Below are 27038 nucleotides of genomic sequence, written 5' to 3'. Positions count from 1 at the left end.
GAGATGAACGTTCTTTTATAAAACTTCGAATTTTGCACAACTGTTTTCGCACAAGTAGAATTCATCTATTAAGTGTTAACGATTTGCACAATTGTTCATACAAGTGAATTCATTTATTAGCATTAACGATCAGTTCGAACAAATCTCGATTCTGTCTCGTTCTTTTATTATTCCGTTAATACTTAGTTTTTAGCGGGACTCTTTTCTTATATCAGGGAATGTAAATTTACAAAATTGTTATGTATAAGTAAAACAACTTTGTTCTTCTGTATCTCAAAATTGATTTTATATTACTTATATAGTACGAAGTTCATCATTTGCAATAAGGAAATAAAAGTGATTATTATGTACTAAAATTGCATTATGTCGCAACTTACGTTTATTTTGTGTGCTTGCGTAAACTTCACCATTTTACTCTGTGTCTCTGCACAAATTTATGAATCGACTAATGACAACAACAATAGCAATTATTATTTGCCAGCTTATGCTATTGCTGCAGCATCTTCGGGCCTTCTGAATTTGACGTTATGTGAAAAGGAATTACTAAATTTCCGAGATGCTGTCGATCAACGAATACTCTGGAGTTTAAGAGGTATGAAAAATTCTTAATTATAATCATAAATATTTAAAACAAAGTACTTAAATTTTAAAATCCAAAAAGTTAATTGAAAAATAATCAGTCATACGTTTTGAATTTTTTAATTTCTAATTGTCCAATCGTTTCAATCTGATATTATAAATTAATAGAAACTGAAATTGAATCAATATTATTCTTTAAACTGATATTATATTTGCGGCTATTGTTCACTTACTACTGCATCAGATCGTGATGTTAGAAGCGAAAAAATGTACAATAACAATATTTTGAAAATATATTAAAATGAAAATATATTTTAATAAAACAACACTTATAATCGATAGAATCGCATGTAAAATATATCGAAAACTTGTCTTTAGTTTTGTTAACTAAATAATCATGTATTATGAATAACAACAAGAAATATCTTTTACAAGAAATAACAGAATAGTAACAGATCTAAAAAATTGTTTTTTAAAATCAGTCTATCAGAAACATTGGATGATTAACTAATAATTAATACGAAATACTATTTAAGATTTTTTTCTAATCTTTGTAAATGATTGTCTATCTGTATTTTTAAGTGTTGGATTCTAGCGGTGAATTTCAATCTGGTTTTCTATATGGAAATAATTATTGGCTGGGCAGTCGTAGTCAGTGTTTCGATACGATGAATACTGCTTCTCTACAGATTTCAAAGCGGCATTTATTAAATAACACGCTGTATCGTGATCCACAAAAGGAGATTCCACCTTTTAAAGTGAATTACTTCATTGCCCATTTTAAACATAATAGTACTCTTCAGTACCATGTTAATCTAGCTAACGAAGTAAGTTTATATTTTAACGTAATAATTTAATAGATAACTGAAATTATATACGAAGTTTAATATAAAATTATTTATGTTAAGAATATAAAATGAAGAATATATTTAGATATATAGAAACCGAATTGATAAGACTCTAAAATGCAGTTAACGCACGCAATTAATTTAAAAATGGAACAATGCGTAATTTACATGTCTTTTAATTACATGATTTCGTTATGTAACTTTGTAACGTGATTTTTTTTCAATAAAGACTTATTATTTTGTACAAGAAAATATCTCTTTCTAAACAAACAGCGATTTATAAGTTAAAAAAACATATCTAAAGAAAACAATTTTAGACTCAAAATTTCATGATTTCATATCTCCGGTTATATTAATCGCTGACAGCTCTCCATAGTCGTATTTTTTTTTTCATAAAGTCTACTTTAAATAATGTCTTATACACTTTCCTCGTTCGAGACATCGGAAATGTTTGCGGAGACAAAATATAAAAAACTGACATTTTCAAGAGATTTCTCACTTTTGTTACTAAAATTTAAACTGCTGTATCTCCGAAACTATTTGCCGCACAGACCTTCGCCTCATCTCAAATTATTTGTACGAAAATAGAGAAAAAAAAGTATTATACGACTTTTACTAATTTTTACATTATAGTTTCGTATATATAGTACAAAAAGTGAAAAATGATAAAGTCTAAAGTGACTGGCCTAATTTCGCATAGAGAACGATAGAATTATATTGAAGGCTTGATAGAAAACAATAGAATAAGAATGGAGTAGTGTCTGATTGATTCGCATATATATTCGTTTATCATGATATTATGAATTCCGTGTTAAACGGAAAGAAATTTTTCATAAAGAATGATATATGTATAAGTCCTGATATTTTTTTGTTATAAGAAACGATATGTTATTATTATTTATTACATTTTCATAACATTATTCAATACTGCTGCGTTCAGCAGAGAAAACTAAACAATTAGCGCTTAGCGATTCTTTAATATGATTGGTTCTTGCCTTTAGTTCTTCGCTGGATCTAATTGTAAGTATAGGAATCAATTATATTAAAGAATCACTAAGCGGTAACTGATTAGTTTTCTTTGTTGAACACAGCCAATGTTTCGTAAAAACGTTTATTAGTTTTAATTTGTAAGGTATTTTTTTTTATTTCAGGATGTAATGACACTTGGCCTCTGTTTACCGTCATCATGTTCTGAAAATGACATAAGTTTTATTCTAGAAAAAATATTCCGTGATAGAATTCTTCTAATTAGTGATCTTTATTCTGCGGACTTTAAATTGATTCAGGTTAAAAATCTAAAGGATAATTATGAATGGCTCACTAGTGGTGCTATACCTTTCATTTGGTAATTTTAAAATACACAATTAATAATATAAATAAAATAATACGTATTTTTCCCATATACCACGCATGTACACGCATCATACATTATAAAAAATAAGTTTTTATTCAAAAGTAATTAAATCTGCAGAAACATTAGAGAGATACCTTGCGTGTTCATATTTATTAATTTTATATTTACAGCGTTATTTTACTGCTTTCTATTTTTATGGTAACAATTGGAACAATATATGATATATTCATAAATCGGAAATATTCAAATAAGAAGAGTAAGATTAATAATAGTAAGTATCATAATATTTCAAATCTTTTTTTTATTATAATCTCGTTTTTTAGAGTAGTTTATGGTAATTACAGTGTGCAGGTAGTCAAAGAAGAAGCGTCTCCGATCTTTTTTTGTTACTAAGTTTAGTCATTCATTCATTTATTATTATTCGCACGAAAATTCTCAGTCAAGATTTTTGATAATTTACTAAAACATCGTAATTTCTATGTATATTAATTCTCTATTAAAAATATTAATTAAAAATATTGAATTGTGATTTAGATGGGAAAACTTTAATTCAGGAAATAGAAATCGAAACGGCTTCGTCTTTAAAGAAAAGTAGAATTGGAAAAATATTATTATGCTTTTCTGTTGTTACAAATACAAAAGTAATATTTAATACGAAATTACATGCCGATACACTACCTGTTATTCATGGTTTAAAATTTCTAAGTATGTGTTGGTTAATATTGGGTCATACAACAATTTACATGGTAGACCATATTGGTAAGTAATTTGAAAGTAATATGTAGAAAATTAATATGTTGTTCGATTCTTGTTCACTATATATAACGAAGATTGTTTTCGATACGCAGATAATAAAGTATGGAGTTGGAAATTCATGACTAATGCAATTTTTATCAATTCACCTATACCAGTCGAAACTTTCTTTTTTTTAAGCGGACTTTTGGTGACCTATTTTTATATAAAAGATAAAATGGATAAAGATCGAAATCAACTATTTACTTACAGAGCAAAGATAAATGAATTCTTCGTTCTTGTAATAAAAAGATATATTCGGTACGTTTTTTATTATATTGATAACAAAAAAGATCCTAATAAATATGATAAAGTAGTATTACGATAATAAATAGAATGAAAAATGTGGCAAAGACAATTTCTAAAAATCAATAATAATATATATAATTAAAGTCGTATTTAACAAGAAGTTAACAATGTTTTTTTATGCATATTTAAAATATCATTTTTAGACTGACTCCGACTTACATAGCGGTATTAGCAATAGCACAATTATACTCGACTTGGTTTGACAAGACCTCGCTATTTTTCATAAGCGAAAGACCGCACGAAACCTGTTCAAAGTATTGGTGGAGGAATCTTCTCTACATAAATAATCTGTTCAGTTTTAAAACAATGGTATAAATACATTTGGTTTAGCTCAAAAACAAAATTAAGCTCGAAAACACGTATAAAATCTTTAAATTCTTTTTTCTTTTAAAGTGCATGAGTTGGACTTGGTATATATCTGCTGATATGCAATTCTTCGTGATCGGAATAGCACTATTAATTTTGTCGACAGCGTAAGTTATTTTATAGTCATATAACAATATATATATATATATCTTTGAATTAAATATTAATTATAAATTTCAGATACTTTTATACGGTTGCGTTTATGTTGGGTGCACTTTTAATAAGCTCGATTGTTCTCGCTGGTTATTCTTCATACGTTTATGAATTTGTTCCGACGTAAGTTTTATTGAAATTGTTTATAAAGGATTAATTAAAAGAACATTCTTCTTGTTATTATAGGTTGGATGAACAGTATAGGTTGTTAGGTGAATTATATTTCCCACCATGGATAAGAATGAGTCCATATATTGTTGGAATAATTACAGGTTATATTTTAACACAACTAAATGGAAAATTGATTTTGAAAAAGGTAAAGTTTAATTTATAGTTTTATATCTCATTTATATATATATATAAATTCAATATATTAAAAAGTTAAATTACTTTCAAAATAACAACAATCAATATACTAATTGATTATTTATATAAATTATAATGTTATGCGTAAAGAAAATACTATATTTACGTAGTCTAGTTCTAAATTAATTATATTATATTATAATTTAATTTATTTCGTCACACATTCTAATTTAATTTAACGCAAATTTTAGAGAACTGTAATTTTATGTTGGTGCTTTGGTAGTGCTTGCAACTTTATCACGTTATTTAGCCTTTACGACCGAACGAAAACATCCATTCTAGCTAGCGCTATTTACATGTCATTGTATAGAGTCCTTTGGGCTGTAGGTATGGCGTGGATTGTAATAGCGTGTCTTACTCGGCATGGTGGTTAGTAATATTGTTTAATAATATTATAATTAATCTTTATATTACATCTGCACAAATAAATTCATGGCCATCATCATATTCAATTTAATTTTATTTTTAATTTACGCTTAAATAAGTTCTTATTTTCAAACACATTATGGAATGCCAATTTTAGTTACAATACCAAAGAAATAACAGGCTTGCGAATAAATGTTTACTTTAAGATTTCGGACTGACGATCTCATAATCTGATTAAATTGAATATTTACAATTTTATAGAAGAAAAAGGAGGCGAATATAAATCTTAACTTAAAAAAAGTTAATAAGTTAAAAAGTTAATATATTTAAAATAACTAATAATTATAGTTAACAATAAACTCATTTGAAAATAACTAAGTTAAGTTACAAATTATATTAGCTCATTTAAATTTATTATTTAACTTCTATACTTTTAACAGTTTTAACTAGCTATTTTTCAATTCTAGTCATGACAAATAGTGGCATAATACATATAAGATATAAAATACCATACAATCCCATTTTTTAATAATATTATAATTTTGTAATTTATAAAAGTATGTTAAATCAATCATCTAATATTTGACTATTACAGGCATCATTTATCAATTCTTATCATTCAAAGGTTGGGCTCCTTTTAGCAGACTATCATATGGCGCTTATCTTTTAAATCCTATTATCATACGCTGGTTTCGTCTGCAGAGTGAAAAATCTATTCATTTTGAATTCCTATCCGTGGTAAGCAAACGAATATTTAAAAGTCTGAAAAGCATAATTTGTTATTGTCATAACTTTTTATTTTCAGATAACTTTGTCTATAGCAAATTTTGTAATGATTTATATCTGTTCTTATGTACTATCCTTAATAGTTGAAGCACCGTATATCTTGCTAATGCGAAAAATCATACAAACTCGTAGTAGAAGAAAAAGTAAATGGCGTAATAATGAGAAATTGTAATTTTGCATACAAAATTGTAATGGATCTATTGTAACACATTGCAAATGATATAAAATGATATCTAGTGATTATAATCGCTCATCTGGAGATTACGTCCTATATATAATAATAAAATTTATTTTTATAAACAACACATATTCATAGAAATTTATATTCTCAGTTTCGATAAAGCTTTTTTTTATTTAAGAAACTTAAATTAAAAAATTTAACTAATATAAATAATCGATAATTATATACATATATAGAAGGAACATATTCAATGTATAGATTTTCATGTGCCTTGTGCAAAGTTTTGTTTTTAGGATACTTATAAATTTTGTACTAGGAAGAAAAAATAATAAATACTTACAACGTATAAAAATTGTTTATAAATAATGTTGATATATGTATACCCAAATCCTCATACTAAACTTACTAACTCAACTTACTAATTCAACACATTCTACCAGAGAATCACCCGAAACAACCCCTATATATAGATCGCGACATCACGAGATTTATTCTTATAAAAATCAATCATTTAATTAAATCATTCAGTTTGAGTATTCGATTCACATTATTTCAAACCAGTTGTTTCAACTCTTGACTCAGTTGCCTCAACAATCAGCTCATAAATCTAACTCAATCAGTTCTTTCGGTCATCCAAGTTGTTAAGACTGTATAAGGGCCACTGTCATATATAAGGGCCATTTGTCATTTTGTTTGCTTTAAACAAAATGACAAATGCGATTGGTCAATTCCGATGGACTAACTGGCCAGTTAAGTTAACTGAGCTTGGTGACAGTTAATGGCCCTAAGTGTGTGATTTTAAAATCAAATGAGAGATCCAAATGGAGGACCAAAACGCCAACATTCAAAAGATCGCAAGAAGCTGCGTTCATCAAGCAAACAGTAAATCCCTTGTTCATTTTATTATTTGTTGCAAGAATTAAATTAACCCATTCTAACATTCGTACTGTGTTTGAATTACGTGTTAATTTTGGGACAAATTTCTTATTGGTTCTTTCTACATTCAGTCGCCATTATGTGCAGTGGCACGCCTGATATTCGTATTATACACTCAAAGGCTGCGTTTCGTTTAAGGCGTCGTCTATAATATGCGAAGTTAAGCTTGGTTTAAAAAGTAAGAGTAAGAAATTCACCAATCACAGTCAATTGTGAAAAGAATAATCGACTGTGATTGGTCAATTTCTTACTCTTACTTCTTAAACCAAGCTTACTACGTGTATTGTAGACGGGCCATTACGCATAATACATCATTTATCCTTGTTTAATGGCGAATAACAAGGATAAAAGATGCATCATGCGCATCATGCATGAAACGGAACGCAGCCTAGTCTAGTCAGTTGACCCCTTTTACATCGTTAAATCGATTAGTACGCGTATTAAATTGTGCAGATTAAATATTTGATACGTCCTTATTTACATCGATCTGCCTCAGAATGGGTCAGGGTGCCGTCATATGCGGCGTAACCTGCGTAAGGCCGGAATCAGACTACGCATTGAAGATCGAGATTGAAGATTGAAAATTAAAATTTGACCAGTGAGGACAAAGGAATTTTAGCTCCTATTGTTTTGATTGGTCAAATTTCAATCTTTCAATCTTCAATCTCAATATTCAATGCGTAGTCTGATTCCGGCTTAGGGTGAAGTCCCATCAGGCATGTTTGCCGCGTATCGCGTAAGCGCATAACCAATCAATAATCAGTAAAACGCGAAACTATAACAGCAGATCGCTTCTGATTGGTTACGCGGTTATGCGATAAGCGATAAATACACCTCATGGGACTCCACCCTTAAGCGTAACCTGCGTATTCTAGTAATTTACTAGAATACATTATTTTTTATTTACTAGAATACGCCATTCAGGGGTGCGTTCCAAAATCAACCTTGGTCAACCTCGTTGGTTGGAGGTTTGGAGGGGGATATAATTAACTAAGGTAGCAGTTATTTTGGAACGGTCTTGGATAGTGTGGGATGATAGGGAAGGATTCCGTTCGTAAGTGACCGATTCAAGTGGAGAGCTCAATTTTTCAGCTTTTCACGTAGGAAGCTAGCGATCGGTTTGTGGTGAGTCCCTTCTAAGAGACGATGTTTTTTAACTTTTTAATTTTGAGGTCAGGAAATATGTCACATCGACTTAATGTAGTACACGTATTTTAGTCGGTATTTATTGAGAATCGTTATCTTACCTCCGATTTTAATGAAATTAATTGAAATCGTTCACAGAAGTTTACAACTTTCTACGCGAAACGCGGGATCGGAGGAGGAGGAAAACAAGCATCGTGTGCGGCAGGCTTTACCGCGCGGCAAAATGCCGCGTCCAGTGTGCAGGAACCATTACTATCCCCTTCTTTAACGTCGCTACATGTGATACTGGCCGTATCGTGGTGCGCCTGCCCGCGGGAGCCATTAATGAGGAAGAAGAAGAAGTATAGAAGTCCATGGAATTGAGCTTTTCGTCGTACTTAGCAAATTGTGATTTAGTTGTAGAACGCGAGAAATAATTATACTATAAAAACGTGATATTTATTTAACATGTCGATCGATCATAGTGGCAAAGGTTACACTCCTCTTCCACAGAGTCTAAGCAATACTGATACCGAAGATGAGGAAGAACATTTGACTCAACCTAATGATAATGCTTACAAAGTTGATAACACTACGACAGCGGTAAAAGAATATATTCTGTATGATTTTAATTAATACATGTAACACGTATTATAGAAATGCGCATATTATTACAATTATATCTTTTTGTGTGAACATTTTTTATAAAACATTTTGGATAGTTATACCAGTTTATAGTCTCTGCAGCTAAAAAAATCGATAGAATTGAGCTTATTCGACGCGTTTTTGCATAAAACAAAAGAGTCTGACAGAAAAAAGTGTCTGCCCCACGAATCGAAATATTAATCGTTAAAGTTGATGATTATTCAGGTTAGAAAATTTGTCAGCGAGAACATGTAAGTGAGGTTAGAACTAATATTTTCTGCTTTAATTATACAAGTTCTCTGTTTTTAAAATAAACTATTTTCTTATTTAATTTTTGTTTTTACAACAGAATTTATTTTTAAAGCAGAGAATTTGTGTTTTTAAAGCAGATAAAATTGCTATGAAACATGAAAATTGACTGTAGCGCTTATCGCAGTGTTGCGTAGCTGTGACAAATTTTCTAACCTATGCGTTTGAACAACTAAACTCTCATTGGCCCTTTAATTTAGTTTTGATTATATTATATTTTCAAGATTGAGTCCTTTTTAATTATTGTTTAAATAGATGATACTGTCAATATTTACAAATATTATATTCAAATTTGTATTTAATACCTTATTCTTTTTTTGTTTAGGAATTACGTTCAAATCATGAAAATGGCACATTTCATCCACTGGATGGAACACAAACTTTAGAAAACAATACGAGAAACAGACAAAACATAATCAAATATTATCGAGATGATATACCAATAATGGTAATTGAAGGTAGTGAGCCATATGATGTTTGGAAAAGAAGAGATATGTCGCCAATGAGGCGCTTCTGTTTATTTATGTCTATATTATTATGCATTATTACGATAATTATTTTTTTATATGTATTACCTTGTGATAGTTCGATGATTTGTTCACCAATTATTGAACCACATTCTTCTATATCATGGGACAAAACATTGCAAGATGTAGGTGAGTTTATTATTGTCAGCTACATTTTGCTGTTATATTTTTATTTCTATTTCCGTTAGATATTAATAGTTATTTAATTAAATATAAAACTTTTTTATGAAATAATACAAGTATACAACAAGTAAGAAATCAATCAATAGCTACGTTTACACCGTGCATTTAGTCCGCGGCCTATACAATAGACGTCCTTGTTTATCCTGTATATTAAATAAAGACACCTATCATATAGGTCGCGGACTAAGCACACGGTGTAAACGTAGCCAGTAATCTTAATTTTACTCTTAACAATCAAGGTGATAAAAGTTAAGATCATTCATTGATACACATGCGGACTCATACACTAACTCACTCACTCACTCATCCACATAATTTTAATATATTAATTTTTAAAATCTTTGTTAAATATAGAAATATATGGGCCTATTACTGTAATACCCGGATCTCCATACAATCTAATATTTCTTCTTCATGGTGAACAATATAAAAAAAATGGTACAAGCGATGGAGTGACTCGTCAGCGACAGATACCTCCAGAAGGAGGAGGAGTTATATCCATGCAAGGAAATAATGGATTACCGTTATGGCTGGTTCCATTAAAACGATTGCCTACTATTATAGATTGTACTAGTATTGATATTGATCAATCTGGAAAACCAGACTGCATTGTTGCTGGTGAACGAGGCCTACTCATTAGCATAGAACCGATTGCTGGAACAATTCATTGGAGTGCTACAGCTCGCACAGTCCCTAAATTACCAGTTATTATACCAGACATTGATGGCGATAATATTGAAGATTTATTAAGTATAGCAGTAGATAATGCAAACATATCATCTCTTGTTCTTTTATCTGGCAAGACTGGTCAATTATTGGAACGTTATTCAATTAATAATTGTGTTCCCATTGATATATATAATCTTGTTCTTAATGGCAATATATCCTATCATTGTTATGATGACAATGCAAAATGTACGTTATTATTTAAATATTTCTTTGTTTCAGTTTTTATTTATATTATTATTAAGAAGTATTTACTTGTTGCAGATGTTACAAGATTTGTGTCTTTAAAAGAATTATTCCACAAATTAAAAACACAAGTACATAAGAAACTTGCAGAATCTGCAGTATTGCCACGATTATTCGAAATCATAAAACCATATGAAAATGAATATAGTTGGAGGCCTACTCCTTATCATCATTTGACTATAGAAAACGAAGGAGTATGTCCAGGACAATTTTGCCGTACCAATATAAATCTAACTTTGCAAAGATTACCAAATGAACCAATAGTTCTATGGGATCATGTGAGTTCGAATACATTTGCATCGAAACCAGTGTTTTTTGTGACTTTGAATAAACTTTACACTTCTGGATTTGCCATTAAATTCTGGCAGTGGATGGATTTACCATCAGAACATACAGAGAAAACAACTATAACAGAACAAACACTTGTAGAAAGAGTTCTTATAGTTTTTGTGAATTATACTGATATTCAAGCTATTAATGCTAGTCAATGTGATGTAATACAATTGTGTCATAAACTTGACTGTCAACCAAATTTAAATTCGCGAAAACAGTTTACTTCCATTGAAGTTAAGTACATCAATAACAATGAATTTCCAGAACTGATAAGTTACTGGTCTTCATACAACACGAATTCAATGAAAACATTAATATCGAAAATACAAGTAATAAAAATGGATTCCATAATATCTAATTTGATACATGGAAATGTTTAGTTTTATTGTAAAATTGTATCTTGTATTCAACATGTGATTATATTCGCATTACTTAATGATGATTTGATCGTCAATCATTTCAGATAAAATGTCTTTTACAAACAAATTTTACGAATTGCTTCCTTAATTTTTTATAATACATCAATTAAATTTTTTATTAATCTTTTTTATATTACATCAATGAATTATTTTCATATATTTGGTTATATTTTATTATTTATTAATTATTCATTTCTGTGTTTCTTGAATAGTGCCTTGAATTAAGCCATTACTATAAAAAAATTTTATGTTTTAAACAAATATATTTTTTGGAAATTCAAGAAACATTTTATTAAAAAATATCAGTAATTTAATAATTTTTTAAATAACTTTAACATTATCTTATAAAATTTAAATCAAGCATAAATAGTTACGATATAAAACATTTTCTGTGTATGCATTACATGTTATTATGAATTGTGTTAATTTTAAATTTTTAATTGATCTGAAGTCTCTAGTCATAATGTATTATCTTAATTCTCTGACCTTTAAATTCAGTATTATTGACTAATAATAACATATAAGTCAATTATTTAATATTTCAAAACGTACTGATTGAATTTACAAGAAATCTATTACAAACTGGAATTTAATTAATTATAAAACAATTATGTATGCATGATATTTGTATATATCTATAATATATCTAATGTAGTATAATGTATCAAATGAATTATACTAGTAAATTATAATTATCAATTTAGTATAGTTATGAATTTAGATAGAGCTTCTATTTCCTTGCTGCAACTATATTACATTATACAGATTGCGTTATACAGAGTATCCGTACAACGCTTAAATGTAGATTCTCGAGATTATTTTGAGACTAAAATCTTAATACTTTAATATCAAAATATTGAGGCTATAAGTTTTTAAATTATAAGTATTTAATGTTAGCGAATATCGCTTAAGTTCGCGCGTTTAGCTGTGCTTGACATTTTACATTATGTACCACATCTGAACATGCGAACTTTCAGGTGATAGCTCTATACAATTTTTTTTCATAACATTGTAAGAGTCCTTAAGACAAATTCAATGCACTCTTAAGAGTGTCACTTTTGTTGATGTTTTCTTGATTTTATATACATAAATGCATAATATGTATCATAAATATTCATTAATAAAGAAAGACTGTATAACTTATGTGAACAAATTTCATTGATTTTTAACTTAATTATGTAAGCAAATGTTCAAATTGCTCGCCTCCTTTTGCAACATGAAGTTCTGCTCTTTTTAACAAATTATTATGTTATTGATAACATTGATTCAAAGTTGCTTGTAATTATTTTTCTCTTAAATATTATTAGTATTTGATACACTCCGGGCGACTCCGAGTGAAGACAGACGACGCTGGGCGACTCCGGGCGACGATTAAATATAGCTTTTTCCGTCTATATTGAATGAAAATTTGTTTAATGTTGTTCAGAGTCATAATCTTGACATCATATATCATGATCAGGGTCTTTGGAGATTGTTCCTCTTATTTTTATTCTAAGTGTAAAAATTAAAATGAAAAAAACAACCTCTAATGGCTTTGACTTTGACATATGACGTCAAGATTATAATCCTGAACAACATTTAAGTTTTTAATTATCAGTTGGATATCTTAGATAATGCTAATGCTGATGGTAATGTAGCTTTCAAGTCTCATAATTCAAAAGTACTTAAAAAAAATATTTTGTTATAGTAATTTTAAATTAAGAAGCGCCATAACGGTCAGAACGTTAAGATGTTGAACTATTGTAAATTCATTTAAATGAATTAATTCTGAGAAATGATAATTGCGTGCCGATATGGTTGTCGGACTTTCAACGCAATCAAATCTGAAAATATTAATAATCCCCCCAAATTCCCCAACTTAAAAACTGTAATAAAACTTATTGCGAAAAATAATGCCTCGGCCGGGAGTCGAACCCGAATCTCTTGCATTCCGTGCGAGTATTGCGTTGAAAATCCGACAACCATATCGGCACGCAATTATCATTTCTCAGAATTAATTCATTTAAATGAATTTACAATAGTTCAACATCTTATAACGTTCTGACCGTTATGGCGCTTCTTAATTTAAAATTATTATGTTTAACATTAGCGGTCTTTCAATCTTATTATTGTTTTGTTATAGTGTTTTGAAAAGATCATAAGATAAACTACAATATGCAACGAAAAACGAGTTTTCTATTTTAAAAAATCGTGATCTTGACCTTAATCACCCAAGGTCAAACTGGTAAGATCAGTAAATAAATTTTTTAATCCTATAACTTTTGTCTGAAACATGTTTTTCATAATTTGTTCTTGAAATATTCGACTTTTGATCCACCTTGAATGTATATGTACACATACACGCGCGCGCGTCCATATTTTTATTAATAAATACTGTATATATTTGAATTATACACAGATATACAAATTGAGTTTTTTATTTATCATAAAAAATTATTTATGAAAATGTTAAAAGTAACTTTCCATAGTAATAAACAAGATTATGATACACTCCATGTGATCTTATAAATATATCTTATTAATAACGATATTATTATTACTAATTAAATTATGCAATATTGAAAGATTGCTATTATGATGCATACACACATGCCATACATCTTCGCATACGCTAAGCATGCATACAAGTATATTCACACAAAACTATTATCTTCATTAATTATATAAGCGATTAAAAAAATATATTAGTTTATACATAATAGACTTTTAAATTGCTTTAAGAATCTCAATTATTATTAAAATTACTAAAATTTATTTAACAAGGATAATATTATTTTTATATGATTTTTCCGAAATATGTAAAATATTTTTGAAACAGACAAATCTCAAATAGATGATGTTAGATAACATCAAATAGTGATGTTAGATAACATTTAGTTCAGTCTTCCATATCATATTCGATTTGATTTGCAAAATATATTTCACCTTTAATATATAATTTAGAAAAAAAATAAATTCTCTACAATTTCGATATAACTATATAAATATGTTTAATATATTGTGGAATTATGCGATGAACGAGATTATTTTAGAATACTTGTTAGTAGAATACTAACTTGCTATTGTGCATTAAATTCTATCTCTATATTTATAACCTGTCGACATAAAGGAAATTGTTTTCTTTGGTTGCTTAAAAAGATGAATTTGGCTTTTGTTATTGGCCTGTGTTCTGACTATTTTTGTTACGACTGCGCAGCAATGATGTATCCGAAAGAGAGTAAGTTCCAGGTTCAAATACTGGTGGATATTCTAAACCAGGATAATCAGGTGGTGGAGATGTTGGTGGCGGTATGTATGGTAATACTGCAGGTACCAAGTTCTTTCCAGAATTTAGAAAGCCTTTATAGTTGGATGAATATCCACTATCGTACTAAAAAAAAAAATTGTTAAATTATTTGGTGAATATTTTTCACTAGTAATTGTTGTCAATATAAATTTAAAATATTAAAGAATTATTTTTTAAAAAAGATAAAAACAGCATTAAATGCATATGTTGTATAACATAATTAATGCGTAAATAATTAATGTATAAGTTTGTGAGTGTGGTTGCACAATATACATATCATTTATTAAAGAGGAAAAAATAATATAATTTCGTACTTTTAACTAAATTTTGTCATATTCTTTTTCAATATATTTTTTGCATTTGATATTATTTATCATTTCTTTTGCGTTGCTCTCATTACTTTCAATCAATCATGTAAGAAGTTTATGCATTAAATACGAAAGTAGATTTAATTATACGCACTTTTGACTTGATAGAAGATGTTATTGCATCCGGATCACTGACCGAATTGACTGAACACAAGGTTTGAATAAATATCTGAGAAGGATTGTTGTTGTTGAAAGAACTGTGAGACTGATTGATCTCATCGCCAGAGTTTGGACTATCAGAACAAGTAGATAGTGGATGTTGCGATTGATTAGAGCAATACTTATCCCGAAATAGCGCTTTATACCGCGGCGAATTAGTTTCTAGAATTCAAAATTATTTGTTACTAAAACACATTACATATATTATATTCAATAAATTAATAACTAAAAGTTACCTGATATGGTTTTCTGGGCATTTTTAGGAATTTCCAAGGTACAGGGTTTTTGCTGTTTCGTACCGAATAAAACTTTCAGGCGACTCGCTTTCTGTACATGATCGTTCTTATCTAAATGCATCTCGAATGCGGCACGCATTTCTTCCTGCTCGAAAGGTGATGTCGGTATTGGTGGTGGTTGATACTGTGCAACATTCTTCAGACGGTTTTTATCATAGCTTGAACTTTTCTTGTCGTTATATTTCAGTGATTCCAACCAGTGTTTGTCGAAAGAACTGTTGTCATAACGATTAACAAAATTAAAACTTCCCTTCCGATTAATTGATACATCTTTCTTTACATATTGCTGTGTCTCAGACGATGTATGACTCGTGAGGTCATTACTAGATCCAGAATATCCTGCACAAAATAAATTTAATTAAAGACAATTTCATAAATTTAATTAGTAAGACTATTTAGATACTAATTTTTTCGAGATATTAAGATTATTGTCACTTTTAATAAGTTTTTGTATATGAAATCCTTTATCATACCAATATTTCTCGGCGAAAAATCGTGCATTTTGTTGCTTTCATAATTGGGAGATTGTCTATGCTTGTTAAGCTCATAGTCTGCACTCTGATTTGGAGAATTCTGCTTTTTTGGATTTATCATGTTTTCCGAATGAAATAAATCATCATGTCTCAGTTTTTGAGTATTTACAAGTTCCTGCACTCTTCTCTTCTGCGCATAACTTGACGAATCCCATACCTTTTTCATTCCAGTTGTCATGCATCTGCCTTGAGATTTATCATTTACGTAATTCGTTTCGCTTTCAGATCGAGTAGTAACAAAATTATCCTTGATGGATTGGCAAGGCGTGTGTACATGTGCATTTTTGTTTTTCGAGTGAACATGCGTAATATTGTTGTTCGGTATTTCATCGCTGGCCTTGCTATAAATATTGCTAATATCATTCAAGGATGTGTCACTTAATTGTCTAATTTCGTCATTGTACGTCGTCCTATCATTCAAATTTCTATGATGTACATGAACGTGATCCTTGAGCAAAGGCGTCGCACGCGCAGACATCGATCTGTTTATCATAGTACGTCGTTGCTCATCTTGTTGTGATGTCATGAATTCTTCTTGCGTGATAAAACCTTGCAGGTTGTCTGATTTTCTATCAACAGATTACATGTAGTAATGTTGTTAGATATTGGATTTATACAGAATATTTTTGCGATATAGAAAATATATAAGATAAAAAATACCTGTCTATAGCATGCCGATAATCATTCATGTCTGGGTTCGACATATCTGCAGCATTTTGAGAAGTGGTCGAGCCATAGAATGTACTACCAGCAATCGTCATTTGTAAATCGGGAGAATTTGAATTACAATCCTCTTTTCTGTGAAACATTCGAAAATATTTAACCCCTTAAAAACACAGGATAAGAAATTCTGCACATTTCTTTGTTGTTAGTTTTGGATTAAATTAAGAATGCGATTTTTTTCGTTAAAAAGTAGCAAAGGTTTTTTCCCATTATATTAATGGATATTGAATTCATTAAATGAACATTAAAAGGATCCTGCATTAATCATAAAGATAAAGAAAAGGTAACTTGGGTTAAATTTATTCTTGTTGGTCGCGGATAGCATAGAGATGATGATAAGTTGCCTTCAAGTTGCCCTCGTTAGAATTAGAATTCCATTTAAATTCAATGCGACAGACATAACGCTGCCTCCCTTTGTTCTGAGTTTGACGAAATTAGTTGTTATAACAATTTTCGACAACATGTCAGCAAACTCACTGTATTTGGTTATCTGGATTAGTTACAAAAAAAAAAGATAACACCATTACTTCCATTTTCTGCTGACGACCTATCATTTTATTTTTGGACAACTAATTTTACGACGTGCAACTACTATTAACTATGCACTTCCATTTGACAGCAATTTACCAATATTTTAAAAATGTAATTTTATAGTTAACTTGACACATATAATTAGTAATTACTATTTAACAGTTATCCTGAGGACTCGAAACGAAGGATCGAAAAGTTTACATTTTTTTCTTCATTCATATTTTTACACAATAAATTTTATGTACACACACACACACACACACGCGCGCGCGCGCACGCACGCACGTTCATCCAGTGTGGCTGGACTCATATTTGCATTATTTTATTTAATTCGTTAGAGCTTAAAATATTTTATCTCATACATATTAAGATTCAGAAAAATATGTTAAAAATATTTGTGCAACAAAAAAAAAAAGGTTTACATATGGTATGTCGATTTACAATATTCTTGATATACGCACTTGTTTGGTGTCGACGTAGGAAGCACTCGTCTATAACTTCTAAATTGGGCCGTTGGAACAGGCATATTTTGATTTCTAGCACTAAGAAATTTCAAATATTTTCGATCCAAGCTCGCACCACCGGTTTCATAATCTTTAAACGATCCGTCTTTTCGTGCAGACTTTTTCAGAGAACCAAACAATTTCTCCGGATTTGCTTTGTCAGATTGATGTGTACATTTCAATTTACTCTTGTGACTTTCGCTATCGCTCTCATCGGTTTCGCTAAAAAGCTCAACGCTTTGGTCTTGAGTGTCCGTTCCTAAAGTGCCTTTATTAACTGCGTCCAGCCACAGAATCAAATTGTCATCGGTATCAGCAGCAAAATAAAACACTGTTCCTGTGTGATATACTTTGAAGGAATATTTTCTTGATTTTACTTCGGTAGCCGGGGATACAGTAAAACCCGTTAATACAATCAAGCAGTCAGCTTTTATACTGTCCTGTAGTTTAAATCTAAACGTAAAGATATAAATCTGTATATTTTAATCAGTTGTGTGCGTATGATTTATTTATCATAATACGTATTTTATACAATTTTACCTGTACAACGATGAACACTTTAATACAAACCAGGCTTTTGCCCATGCGCCACCTGCTCCTTTACTACGATATGTCAACCATCCTTCTAAATCACTAGTACCAACGTCTCTTACGGATACATTCCTCCTCTCTAACAAGAAAATAATATATTTTCTTTGTATTGTAAGAGATTTAATTTAAGAATATATAATATATATCTTAAATAAGAAAATTAGTACTTTGTACTTACTTGCTAATAACACATTCCGTTTTCTACTGCTTCTTGGACTATTATTGGACTTATTCAAACTACTATGCAAGCCGATACTTTTAGCTACCATCATAGCTTTATTAACAACACTTTTCTCAATACTTTTATCCTTCTCTGATAATCTTGGCTTTAAATCTGATGATATTGTTTGTTTTGAGTATGTTATATCATCAGGACAATCGGCATTGTGAGAGTGATCAAACCTATAACAATCTGTTATGGATTGATCCGAGCAAACGAATTTTTCAACAAATGTTTCATACTTTTCAAAAGGACATTTTTCTTCTCTTGATTGTTTGTCGTTATTTTCATTATACAACGAAGCATCAGATAAGTTTAAACGATCAAATTTTTGATCGCTTAAACTTACAGTTCGTGATTCGCCAATACAGTCCATCGAATTTTCTGTGTAATTAAGCACATCTGAGGAATCCTTTTTATCTTGACAATCCGAATTGTTCCTAATATGATTAACACATAAACTTAAATCTACTTTTTTAAATTCTCGTTTAATGCCGAGTCTCTCTGGAACTTGAGGTTTTGGCAAATCCTCTAAAGTTTGTGGAACATTGTTTAATTTCAAATCAGTTATTGCTTGGTTCGTGTAATATTTACGAGGCGGCGGTTCTGGGGGTGTTATGTGAGATTTATTCTCAAGTTTTCGAACAGATTGAATCTTTGGTAACTCTATAAAACGGCAAGACTGTATTGTGACCTGTGCCGAAGGCAAGTCTGTAGACTTCGCTTCTTTAGTTTGTTGCTTTATATTAATCTTCGAAACGTTATGAGTAACATTCACTGAATCATCTTCAATAGACTTGTTATTATTTAGTGATACCATTGTACCGATATTATTCTCTCTTAATAGCACTGAGGAAAATCTTTTTTCAAGCAATTCTGTATAAGTACAATCAACCGTTTCTAAAATTTTATCACATTTTGGCAACGTTTGGTTTCTTTCGATGCTATTGTTGTTGCTAATAATACTAGTGTTACTACTAGTACTACTATTACTACCAGCACTACTATTACTACTATTGCTACTGCTGCTGCTACTACTATTATTATTATTACTATTACCACCACCAATATTACCATTGCTACTGCTACTGCTACTACTACTACTATTACTACTACTACTACTACTATTACTATTACTATTACTACTACTACTACTACTGCTATTATTACTGTTATTACTATTACTGTTACTATTATTACTACATTCATTTTTACTGTTAGACATTTCTGAGGTACCACAATCAGCATTCTCGTGATACTCGCATGCTGAATGTTTGAAATGAACAGTTTTGGAGTTTTTGTTTACAATTTCAGTATTTAATTTTTTGACAATGTAATTCTTATTGTTTACATCCAATATATCATATTCAAGATTTTGATTTTTCTCCTCTGTGCTATTTTCAAGATTTACGTCATTTATTGAAACGTATTCATTATCTTTATATAGATCTGTTCTTTTAGGCACTCCAAAGGCACTTATCTGTTCTTCTGTATTCTCATACGCGATCTGTTTCTCGATGTCACTAATTTTTCGAGCGACATTACCATCGTATCTTCCAGCAGATGATTCTTTATGTTTGCTGCTTGCATCCTTCAATTTTTTATTATCGTCAACGTTTTCAACAACAGTACTAATGTTAGTTTTTGTTAAATTATTATTTGGTTTATTGATTAAGCAATGGTCAAATAAGTCTAATTTCTCAATGTCTGATAAATCATATGCAGAGGTAGTATAATCTTTATCTAATTTATCACGCTTTTCAACGTGTCGCATGCCGATTTCTTTATTATTCCGCTTGTTTTCATTAATACTACATGTATCACTAATAGAATTATTATATTCACTTAAAGGCACGGTCGTATCATTTAAATTATTGCTATCAATGACATTATCTCTGAATGCTTGCAAATGTTCTATATTAATATCTTTATTTACAATATTTGCACCAACATCACAGTTTTGTATAGGAGTAATCTTTTCTTTTGTATTAACTGGATGCATGCTTTTAATATCAGTCAATTTTTCCTCAAATTGCACTTTTTTATTCGTTTGCTCATTAGTATTGTTCTTCTTTTTCGCCGATTCTAATCCTAAACACGTTTGAGGCCGTATATTTACCATTGGTACATTATCCAAACCATGGGCGCAAGATGCTGCTTTATCACGCAATTGAACAGCCGCATTGTGCTCTAATTTCAACTCCTTCCAAAACCGTTCGAGATTAATACCATGTTTGGACGTAGGACTGGCACCGGTTATTGTAGCTCGCCTTTGGACTAAGTTTCTTCGTTTAGCATAAAGTGGCGTTTCTGCTTCGCTATCAGAATCGCTACTATCTGTAGTCATTGTATCCAACATTTTAACTGCATCTAAAATGCTCGTTGGCTCTGCACCGGATTTCTTTGGTATATGTCTACATAACAAAAGACATTTTTGTTACATATGAAAATAAAAATTTTGTAATTAATTTTAAAATAGAAAATGTGATATGTGTCTATATTAAAGGATAAGGTGTGTATTAAGTATGGGCGATATTTTAAATATCAATATTTTTGAACTTTTTTCAATATTTTGTCTTTCGATATTTGACTATCGATATTTGAACAAGAATATCGAATTTCGAGGTGCGTTCCATTTTATGCTTACAGTACTTGTAAGCATCATTTGTTATTTAATATTTGAAAAAAGAACACATAAGGATGAATTTACGTTTACAGCGTGTGAGCGTGAAAACGAAATGCTCCACGGTTCATAATTATGTATAAGCGCGTATTAGTTTAGTACGGATTAAGATTGGATTGAAACTTTTATTATTTATCGTAGGTACTCATTATTGTAAGAACGTATAAGATTAAAATCATACAAGTAAATAAAATAAAAATAAAATGTGTAAATGTATATATAATATATGTGTATTTTTTTTCCAATGGTACTACACATATATGCAATATTTATTTTAAATTCTAATCAGAATAGTTATTCAAAGGATCGATGAAATAATCGCAAAATAATCTCCAACCGTTATTTTTGCAAAAAGATCAATTTTTTGGGCATCAATACGCATATCAATATACATATCGATGCGCGTATCGTTTAAAAATAGAAATATCGGATTCATATTGATATCAGCAATATATCGCACATTATCCATATTGTGATACAAAATATCGTGATTTTTTTTCTGTAACACCCTTGTATGTGTGTGTGTGTGTGTGTTTGTGTGTGTGTGTGTGTGTGTGTGTGTGTGTGTGTGTGTGTGTGTGTGTGTGTGTGTGTGTGTCAGAAATGGCGCGCGCGATACATTTACGTGGTAGGTGTCCTAACATTTACGACTTAAAATATATAGCAAGAAAGTTTTAAAAAAATTAAATAAAAAAATATATATTTTTATTTTAAGCAACAATTTCTGAGAGAATGAGAGTTTAAATATAGTCAGTTACAATCTACGTTTACTTTTCAATTTGGCACACAATAGTTTTTCTTCTTTACACCAATTGATTCATCACCTCATTCTGTGCATAAAAATATAAAGATATAAAAAAATGAATAGTTTATGAAATATTTCATATTTCATGTCAAAATGTGTCAGAATAAAATAGACAGGTGATCATATTATGAGAGCCATAGTTCGAAAAACGTGGTTTTTGAATTTGTGTAAAAATAAAATCAGTATATTAAGGTTTGTATACATAATGATTTTTAATGGACAGCATTAAAATGCACTAAAAAGGTAATCTTAGCTTATGTGCACAATTATTAGAGATGCACCGGATATCCGGGAAACGCCCGGTATCCGGCACGTTTTTATTATCCGGCCAGATAGTCGGATATCAGTAGTATCCGGTAATATATCCTGGTTAAAATTTTATATTGATAGTTTGCGTCACTAACACAGAATTTTATTCTTTTCAGTTGAATTTCTTGCACAGTTCATCTCTCTTTTCTCTTTTTCTTTTCATGTTGAAAAGATAAAGAAAATTAACATCGTTATTTTTCCCTTGCTGTTTTTTTGGAAGCTATTTTCCAGATATCCAACAAGATGTCCGGGAAAACATCCGGCCGGATAATTACTCTATCAGATATTGGATATCCAAAAAAAATAAAATGCCGGATATCCGGTATCTGATAATTTTTCGTGCCCAAACTTCTACGCCCTAATCATTACAAATTATCAGTACCTAGAGAACAGTATAAAAGTTATTTAAGAAAAATGCTTTTTAAATCTTAATTAAAAAAATGAATATTTTAGTAATGCGTCAAAGAAAAAAGTTTTATGTAGGAACTTATAGAGCTAATTTTCATCTGCATATTCTTAAGAAATTGCTCACCTTTTCCGGAACACTTTGTATATACGCACATGTTATCAGATAAGAAAGAATATTAGCAGGACCACAAATAATAAAGATATATGTAGAAAGGTAGCTTACCTAGGTGATGGCATTGCAAAGTCAGGTATTGTTAATAATTCTGGTCTAGGGGATGGAAGACTACGTCCTTGTGTTGCATAAGAGGTATTTTTGTTACATGGAAGTTTATATGGTTTGATATAAATTTTGCCATAAACTTTAGCATGCCTTGGCCTACGTTTTATAGTCAAAAGCATTTCTGCTGGGCTTTCACGAAATAATTCAAGCAAATTTTTTCTTTCCCAAGCAATTACCGTTTGATAATTTACCTAGATTAGTAGAGATTTAGATGCATTTTAGAATTAATTTGTCAAAATTTATAATATATGAGAAGTATATAAATAAAAGACATTACTTGGACTATTTGATCACCTTCCATCATTTTGCCAGATTGATGTGCAGCAGATCCAAGTTTAATTTCAGTTATCTGGTGTACTCCATGAAAAGACGGTAAAATATAAAAACCCTAAAAGACATAATATTTCAATGTGATTAAATAAATTACATTTTGTATATATATTTGTAAAAATTATATAATTTAAAAAGAACATTTTGATTACATATATAAAGAAAATGTTATCAAGAAGCAGCAATCACAACATAATGACTTAAAAAAAATTTTTAATTATTAGACAACGTCGTCTCTAAGAGGGTAAAAATACAGTTACTTATTTTTAGAAATTTAGATTATAATTCACACAAACGTAAATATTATTAAAAATGTTTATTTAATATTATTTTTTAACAATTATGTCATTATTAAGAATGCATTTCAATATTCACAATATTGAAAATGTATAGTTCACATATACTACAGATTTTCAGTATTAGCAGTGACTATCGAAATGCAGCCTAAGATATAAAGCTTAAAACATTTTGCAATATTAAAATTTTCATTTAAATAAAATATTTCCATCCAATCAAAAATAATGCAATCTGTTGAATAGATATGAAGATAATAGAGAATTAAAGTAACAATATAAATAATGATTTAATTCATTATCGTTACTGCAAAAATATAATTACGTTACCGTTATTGTTACAAATAGAAAAAATAACGGTAATAGTAATGTATGCTATCGATTAAGCGTACATAGAACATGATCGGTTCTGCCCTTATTGAGATATGATAATCTCGGTCCCCCACAACTCGTCGGCTCGCGTAAAGTAGCCATAGCAGTGTCGCTGCGCTTGGCTTAGCGCCGAGACACTACCGTGTCTTCAGATAGTGTTATAAATAACGCGTTAAGCATGAAATACAATTGAAAAATCACAGGTAACTCTATATATAAAATTAGATCAGCATGACATATAATTAATATTTTTTGTATAATATTCTGAGAACTGGATATAATGAGATAATTGAATAATTGTTAGACTATAGAAAACCTACCAAATCATCGCTGGATTTCTTTTTTAATGTTGCTAAATCTAAACTTGCAGGCTGCAATATCATAGGATCAATGATATCTTGAATAATATAATCTGCTAACGTTGCTAATTGACTACAAGTTGTTCGAATTTCCTGAACTGGTTTTTCAGCAAATCTATCTCTTTGTGCACATGTAGCCATTTCTATCGATATTTTCATCAATTCAACTTTCTTGGCATGATATTCTATGTGTCCATTAAATGGAGGATAATCCATCCATCTCACTAAAGGTTTGACCACCATCATAATTGACGCTACATCTGACAATGTTTGAGTACTAACAGATTCTGAATTTTTTTGTCGACACATCTCCTTGTGTAAGCTGTGTGCTTGGCTCGATAGTCGCAATGCCAGCAACTGCAGATTCTCTTTATCTAGTTCATGATGGAAACTTCGAAGATATTCCACAGCATTAAGAATAATCTCTTGATGACCGAGCTTTATTACACCCAAATGTTCTAAATCTTGTGATTGTGTATTCAATAATTGTTGTCCGTTGACATCATGATTTAGAAAACTATGAATATAAGGATGTATAGTATTATCCAAACCTATGACATAAAATAATGAACTCATGATAACATTCCTGCATGACTTACTAATAGTAATTATTTACGACATCATTATTTAATATTTATGCAAACTAAGCTGCCAGGTTCACGCAGCGTCTCACTTCGTCCTCTACAACAGATTTAACTACAAATTCTTGTAGGATTTTAAAAGATACCTAGTACTTACTGTGAAAAATATTATCTCGGCCCAGTAAGACAAACCTGGATCTCTAGCATTTTGTGCGAGCGTCCTAAACCTTTAGACCATTGAGGACTTAGCAATATTCTTTATAACAACCAATATATTATTGCTAAGGCTGCAATGATCTAAAGAATGTCTTAGGATGCTCGCACCGAATGCTAGAGATCCAGGTTCGTCTCCTGGCCGAGGTAATATTTTTCGCAATAAGTTTTTTACAGATTTTAATGTATATAATTAAATTTAGGATATTATTAATATTTCAGATGGATTGTGTTGAAAATCTGATAGTAACAGCGCACAATCATATTTCTGAGATAAATTCATTTCAAGAATTCATATATGTATTAGTTTAACATCTAACTTTGATCACCAAATGGCATTTCTCATATTTAGGCAAATGTAAATAGTTTTTAAATATCTATACAGTCGATATTTTTATTCTATATTGACAAGTCTAGTCATAATATAATTTAAATTTTAAATCATAAGAAATGGGATTTGATCTCCATGCAATCATTATTGACTTATTGTTGCACACTTATTATTGACTTATTATGACACTCATAATTTCTGATTTTTGATCTGTTACTAACAGTTTATTGAAAACCCATTAATGACTTGTAGAAAGCCTTACAAGATTTAAGCAAATTTGTTGCCAATCTGTTGTCTTATTACTAGCAATTTGTTTATTAATTAATTATCATTTTATATCTATACTATGCTGCTTTGATTGTATATACACTCACATTTTTGATAATAGGAAGTGTACATAAAATGATATGTAAAAAAGATTATAAGGTGTAAAAATAGAGTGATAATGAATTTATCAAACATTTTTTTTGCTACAGATTAATATTATGTATTAAATAATTATCAGTAAAGAGTAAACTGTCAAAATACTAATACAAAGTCACCTAACATAAATTTCTAAAGTCACATTAACAATAATTATCAGTACAAGTCGTAATAATTATTAATATCATTAATGAATAGCAACATTTAATCAGTCAACGTCGGATTTTATTGGAGACGCAAAAAATCATTTAAGAATTATTCAACAAGATCAAATACGATTGAGTAGATGAATAAATAATGGTCTTTTCTATGCATTATTAATAAATTGACACAACAAATAAATCGAAGTAAACAGAAACAAAGGAATACGTATGTACAGAGAGGAAAGAATGGAACTTCATACGCAAAACTGAATAGGATTCCGACATATTTTTATGACACGACCCAATTCTCTATTTTTCCATGTCTAACTGGAGATGTACTGTCAAGCTGATTAAACATTTTCGTCGTACCTTTCAACCACTCGCACACTTGATCCGCTTTCCATTCGGCTATATTTACATATGCCATTGCAAAAGTATAGAACGATTCATGAGAGAAGAAACAAATTCTCGCGTATCTGACACTTTGTCCGCGGCTGTTCCAATTTTTACTTGATAGTTCCACAAAAGTAGGTACATAAAAATAAATTGATGGCGCGAGCAACACACGAATCAGTATGCGTTCGGAAACGCGCTGATAATAAATCAGGTTACGTTCAGAAATCGACCCGGATGCATCCAAAGTCATAAAAGCGAGTTTACATCATGCACTTGATATTCATACTAACTAGTAACTTTCTATTAAATTATTTTAATTTCAGCAATGTATTTAAAGAATGATATACCAAATT

The 27038-nt window shown here is 30.0% G+C and overlaps 3 protein-coding genes across 3 annotated transcripts; 2 read left to right on the top strand and 1 right to left on the bottom strand.

Annotated features, from left to right (window-relative positions):
- Positions 1–206: 206 nt before the first annotated feature.
- LOC108730231 (nose resistant to fluoxetine protein 6-like) lies at positions 207–6217 on the top strand. Its single transcript, XM_018459798.1, is given in 14 exon segments — positions 207–592; positions 1162–1406; positions 2579–2772; positions 2952–3052; positions 3316–3540; positions 3630–3834; positions 4026–4191; positions 4276–4355; positions 4429–4524; positions 4588–4717; positions 4959–5136; positions 5729–5871; positions 5939–6079; positions 6082–6217. Coding segments are annotated over 14 exon segments (2163 nt in total). The 5' UTR covers positions 207–363; the 3' UTR covers positions 6112–6217.
- A 2303-nt stretch (positions 6218–8520) lies between these two features.
- Positions 8521–11510, top strand: LOC108730227 (uncharacterized). The gene is made up of 4 exons (XM_018459793.1): positions 8521–8764; positions 9441–9771; positions 10180–10740; positions 10816–11510. Exons 1-4 carry the CDS (start codon positions 8630–8632, stop codon positions 11508–11510), a joined length of 1722 nt encoding a protein of 573 aa, XP_018315295.1. The 5' UTR covers positions 8521–8629.
- Positions 11511–14555: 3045 nt separating this feature from the next.
- cnk (connector enhancer of ksr) lies at positions 14556–26800 on the bottom strand. Its single transcript, XM_018459804.1, has 12 exons — positions 26659–26800; positions 24560–25149; positions 23522–23632; positions 23188–23435; positions 18718–21173; positions 18489–18618; positions 17907–18401; positions 16852–16989; positions 16132–16760; positions 15599–15997; positions 15298–15524; positions 14556–14919 (listed from the first exon to the last, which is right to left on the bottom strand). The coding sequence occupies exons 1-12, from the start codon at positions 26714–26716 to the stop codon at positions 14704–14706; spliced, it is 5697 nt and encodes a 1898-aa protein (XP_018315306.1). The 5' UTR covers positions 26717–26800; the 3' UTR covers positions 14556–14703.
- Positions 26801–27038: the final 238 nt, after the last annotated feature.

Source organism: Mycetomoellerius zeteki, unplaced genomic scaffold, assembly GCF_001594055.1.
Source record: "Mycetomoellerius zeteki isolate Tzet28-1 unplaced genomic scaffold, Tzet1.0 scaffold865, whole genome shotgun sequence".
NCBI classification, from domain to species: Eukaryota; Metazoa; Arthropoda; class Insecta; order Hymenoptera; family Formicidae; genus Mycetomoellerius; species Mycetomoellerius zeteki.
The sequence above is the reverse complement of the archived record's forward strand: the minus strand, read 5'-3'. Positions and strand labels throughout refer to the sequence as shown.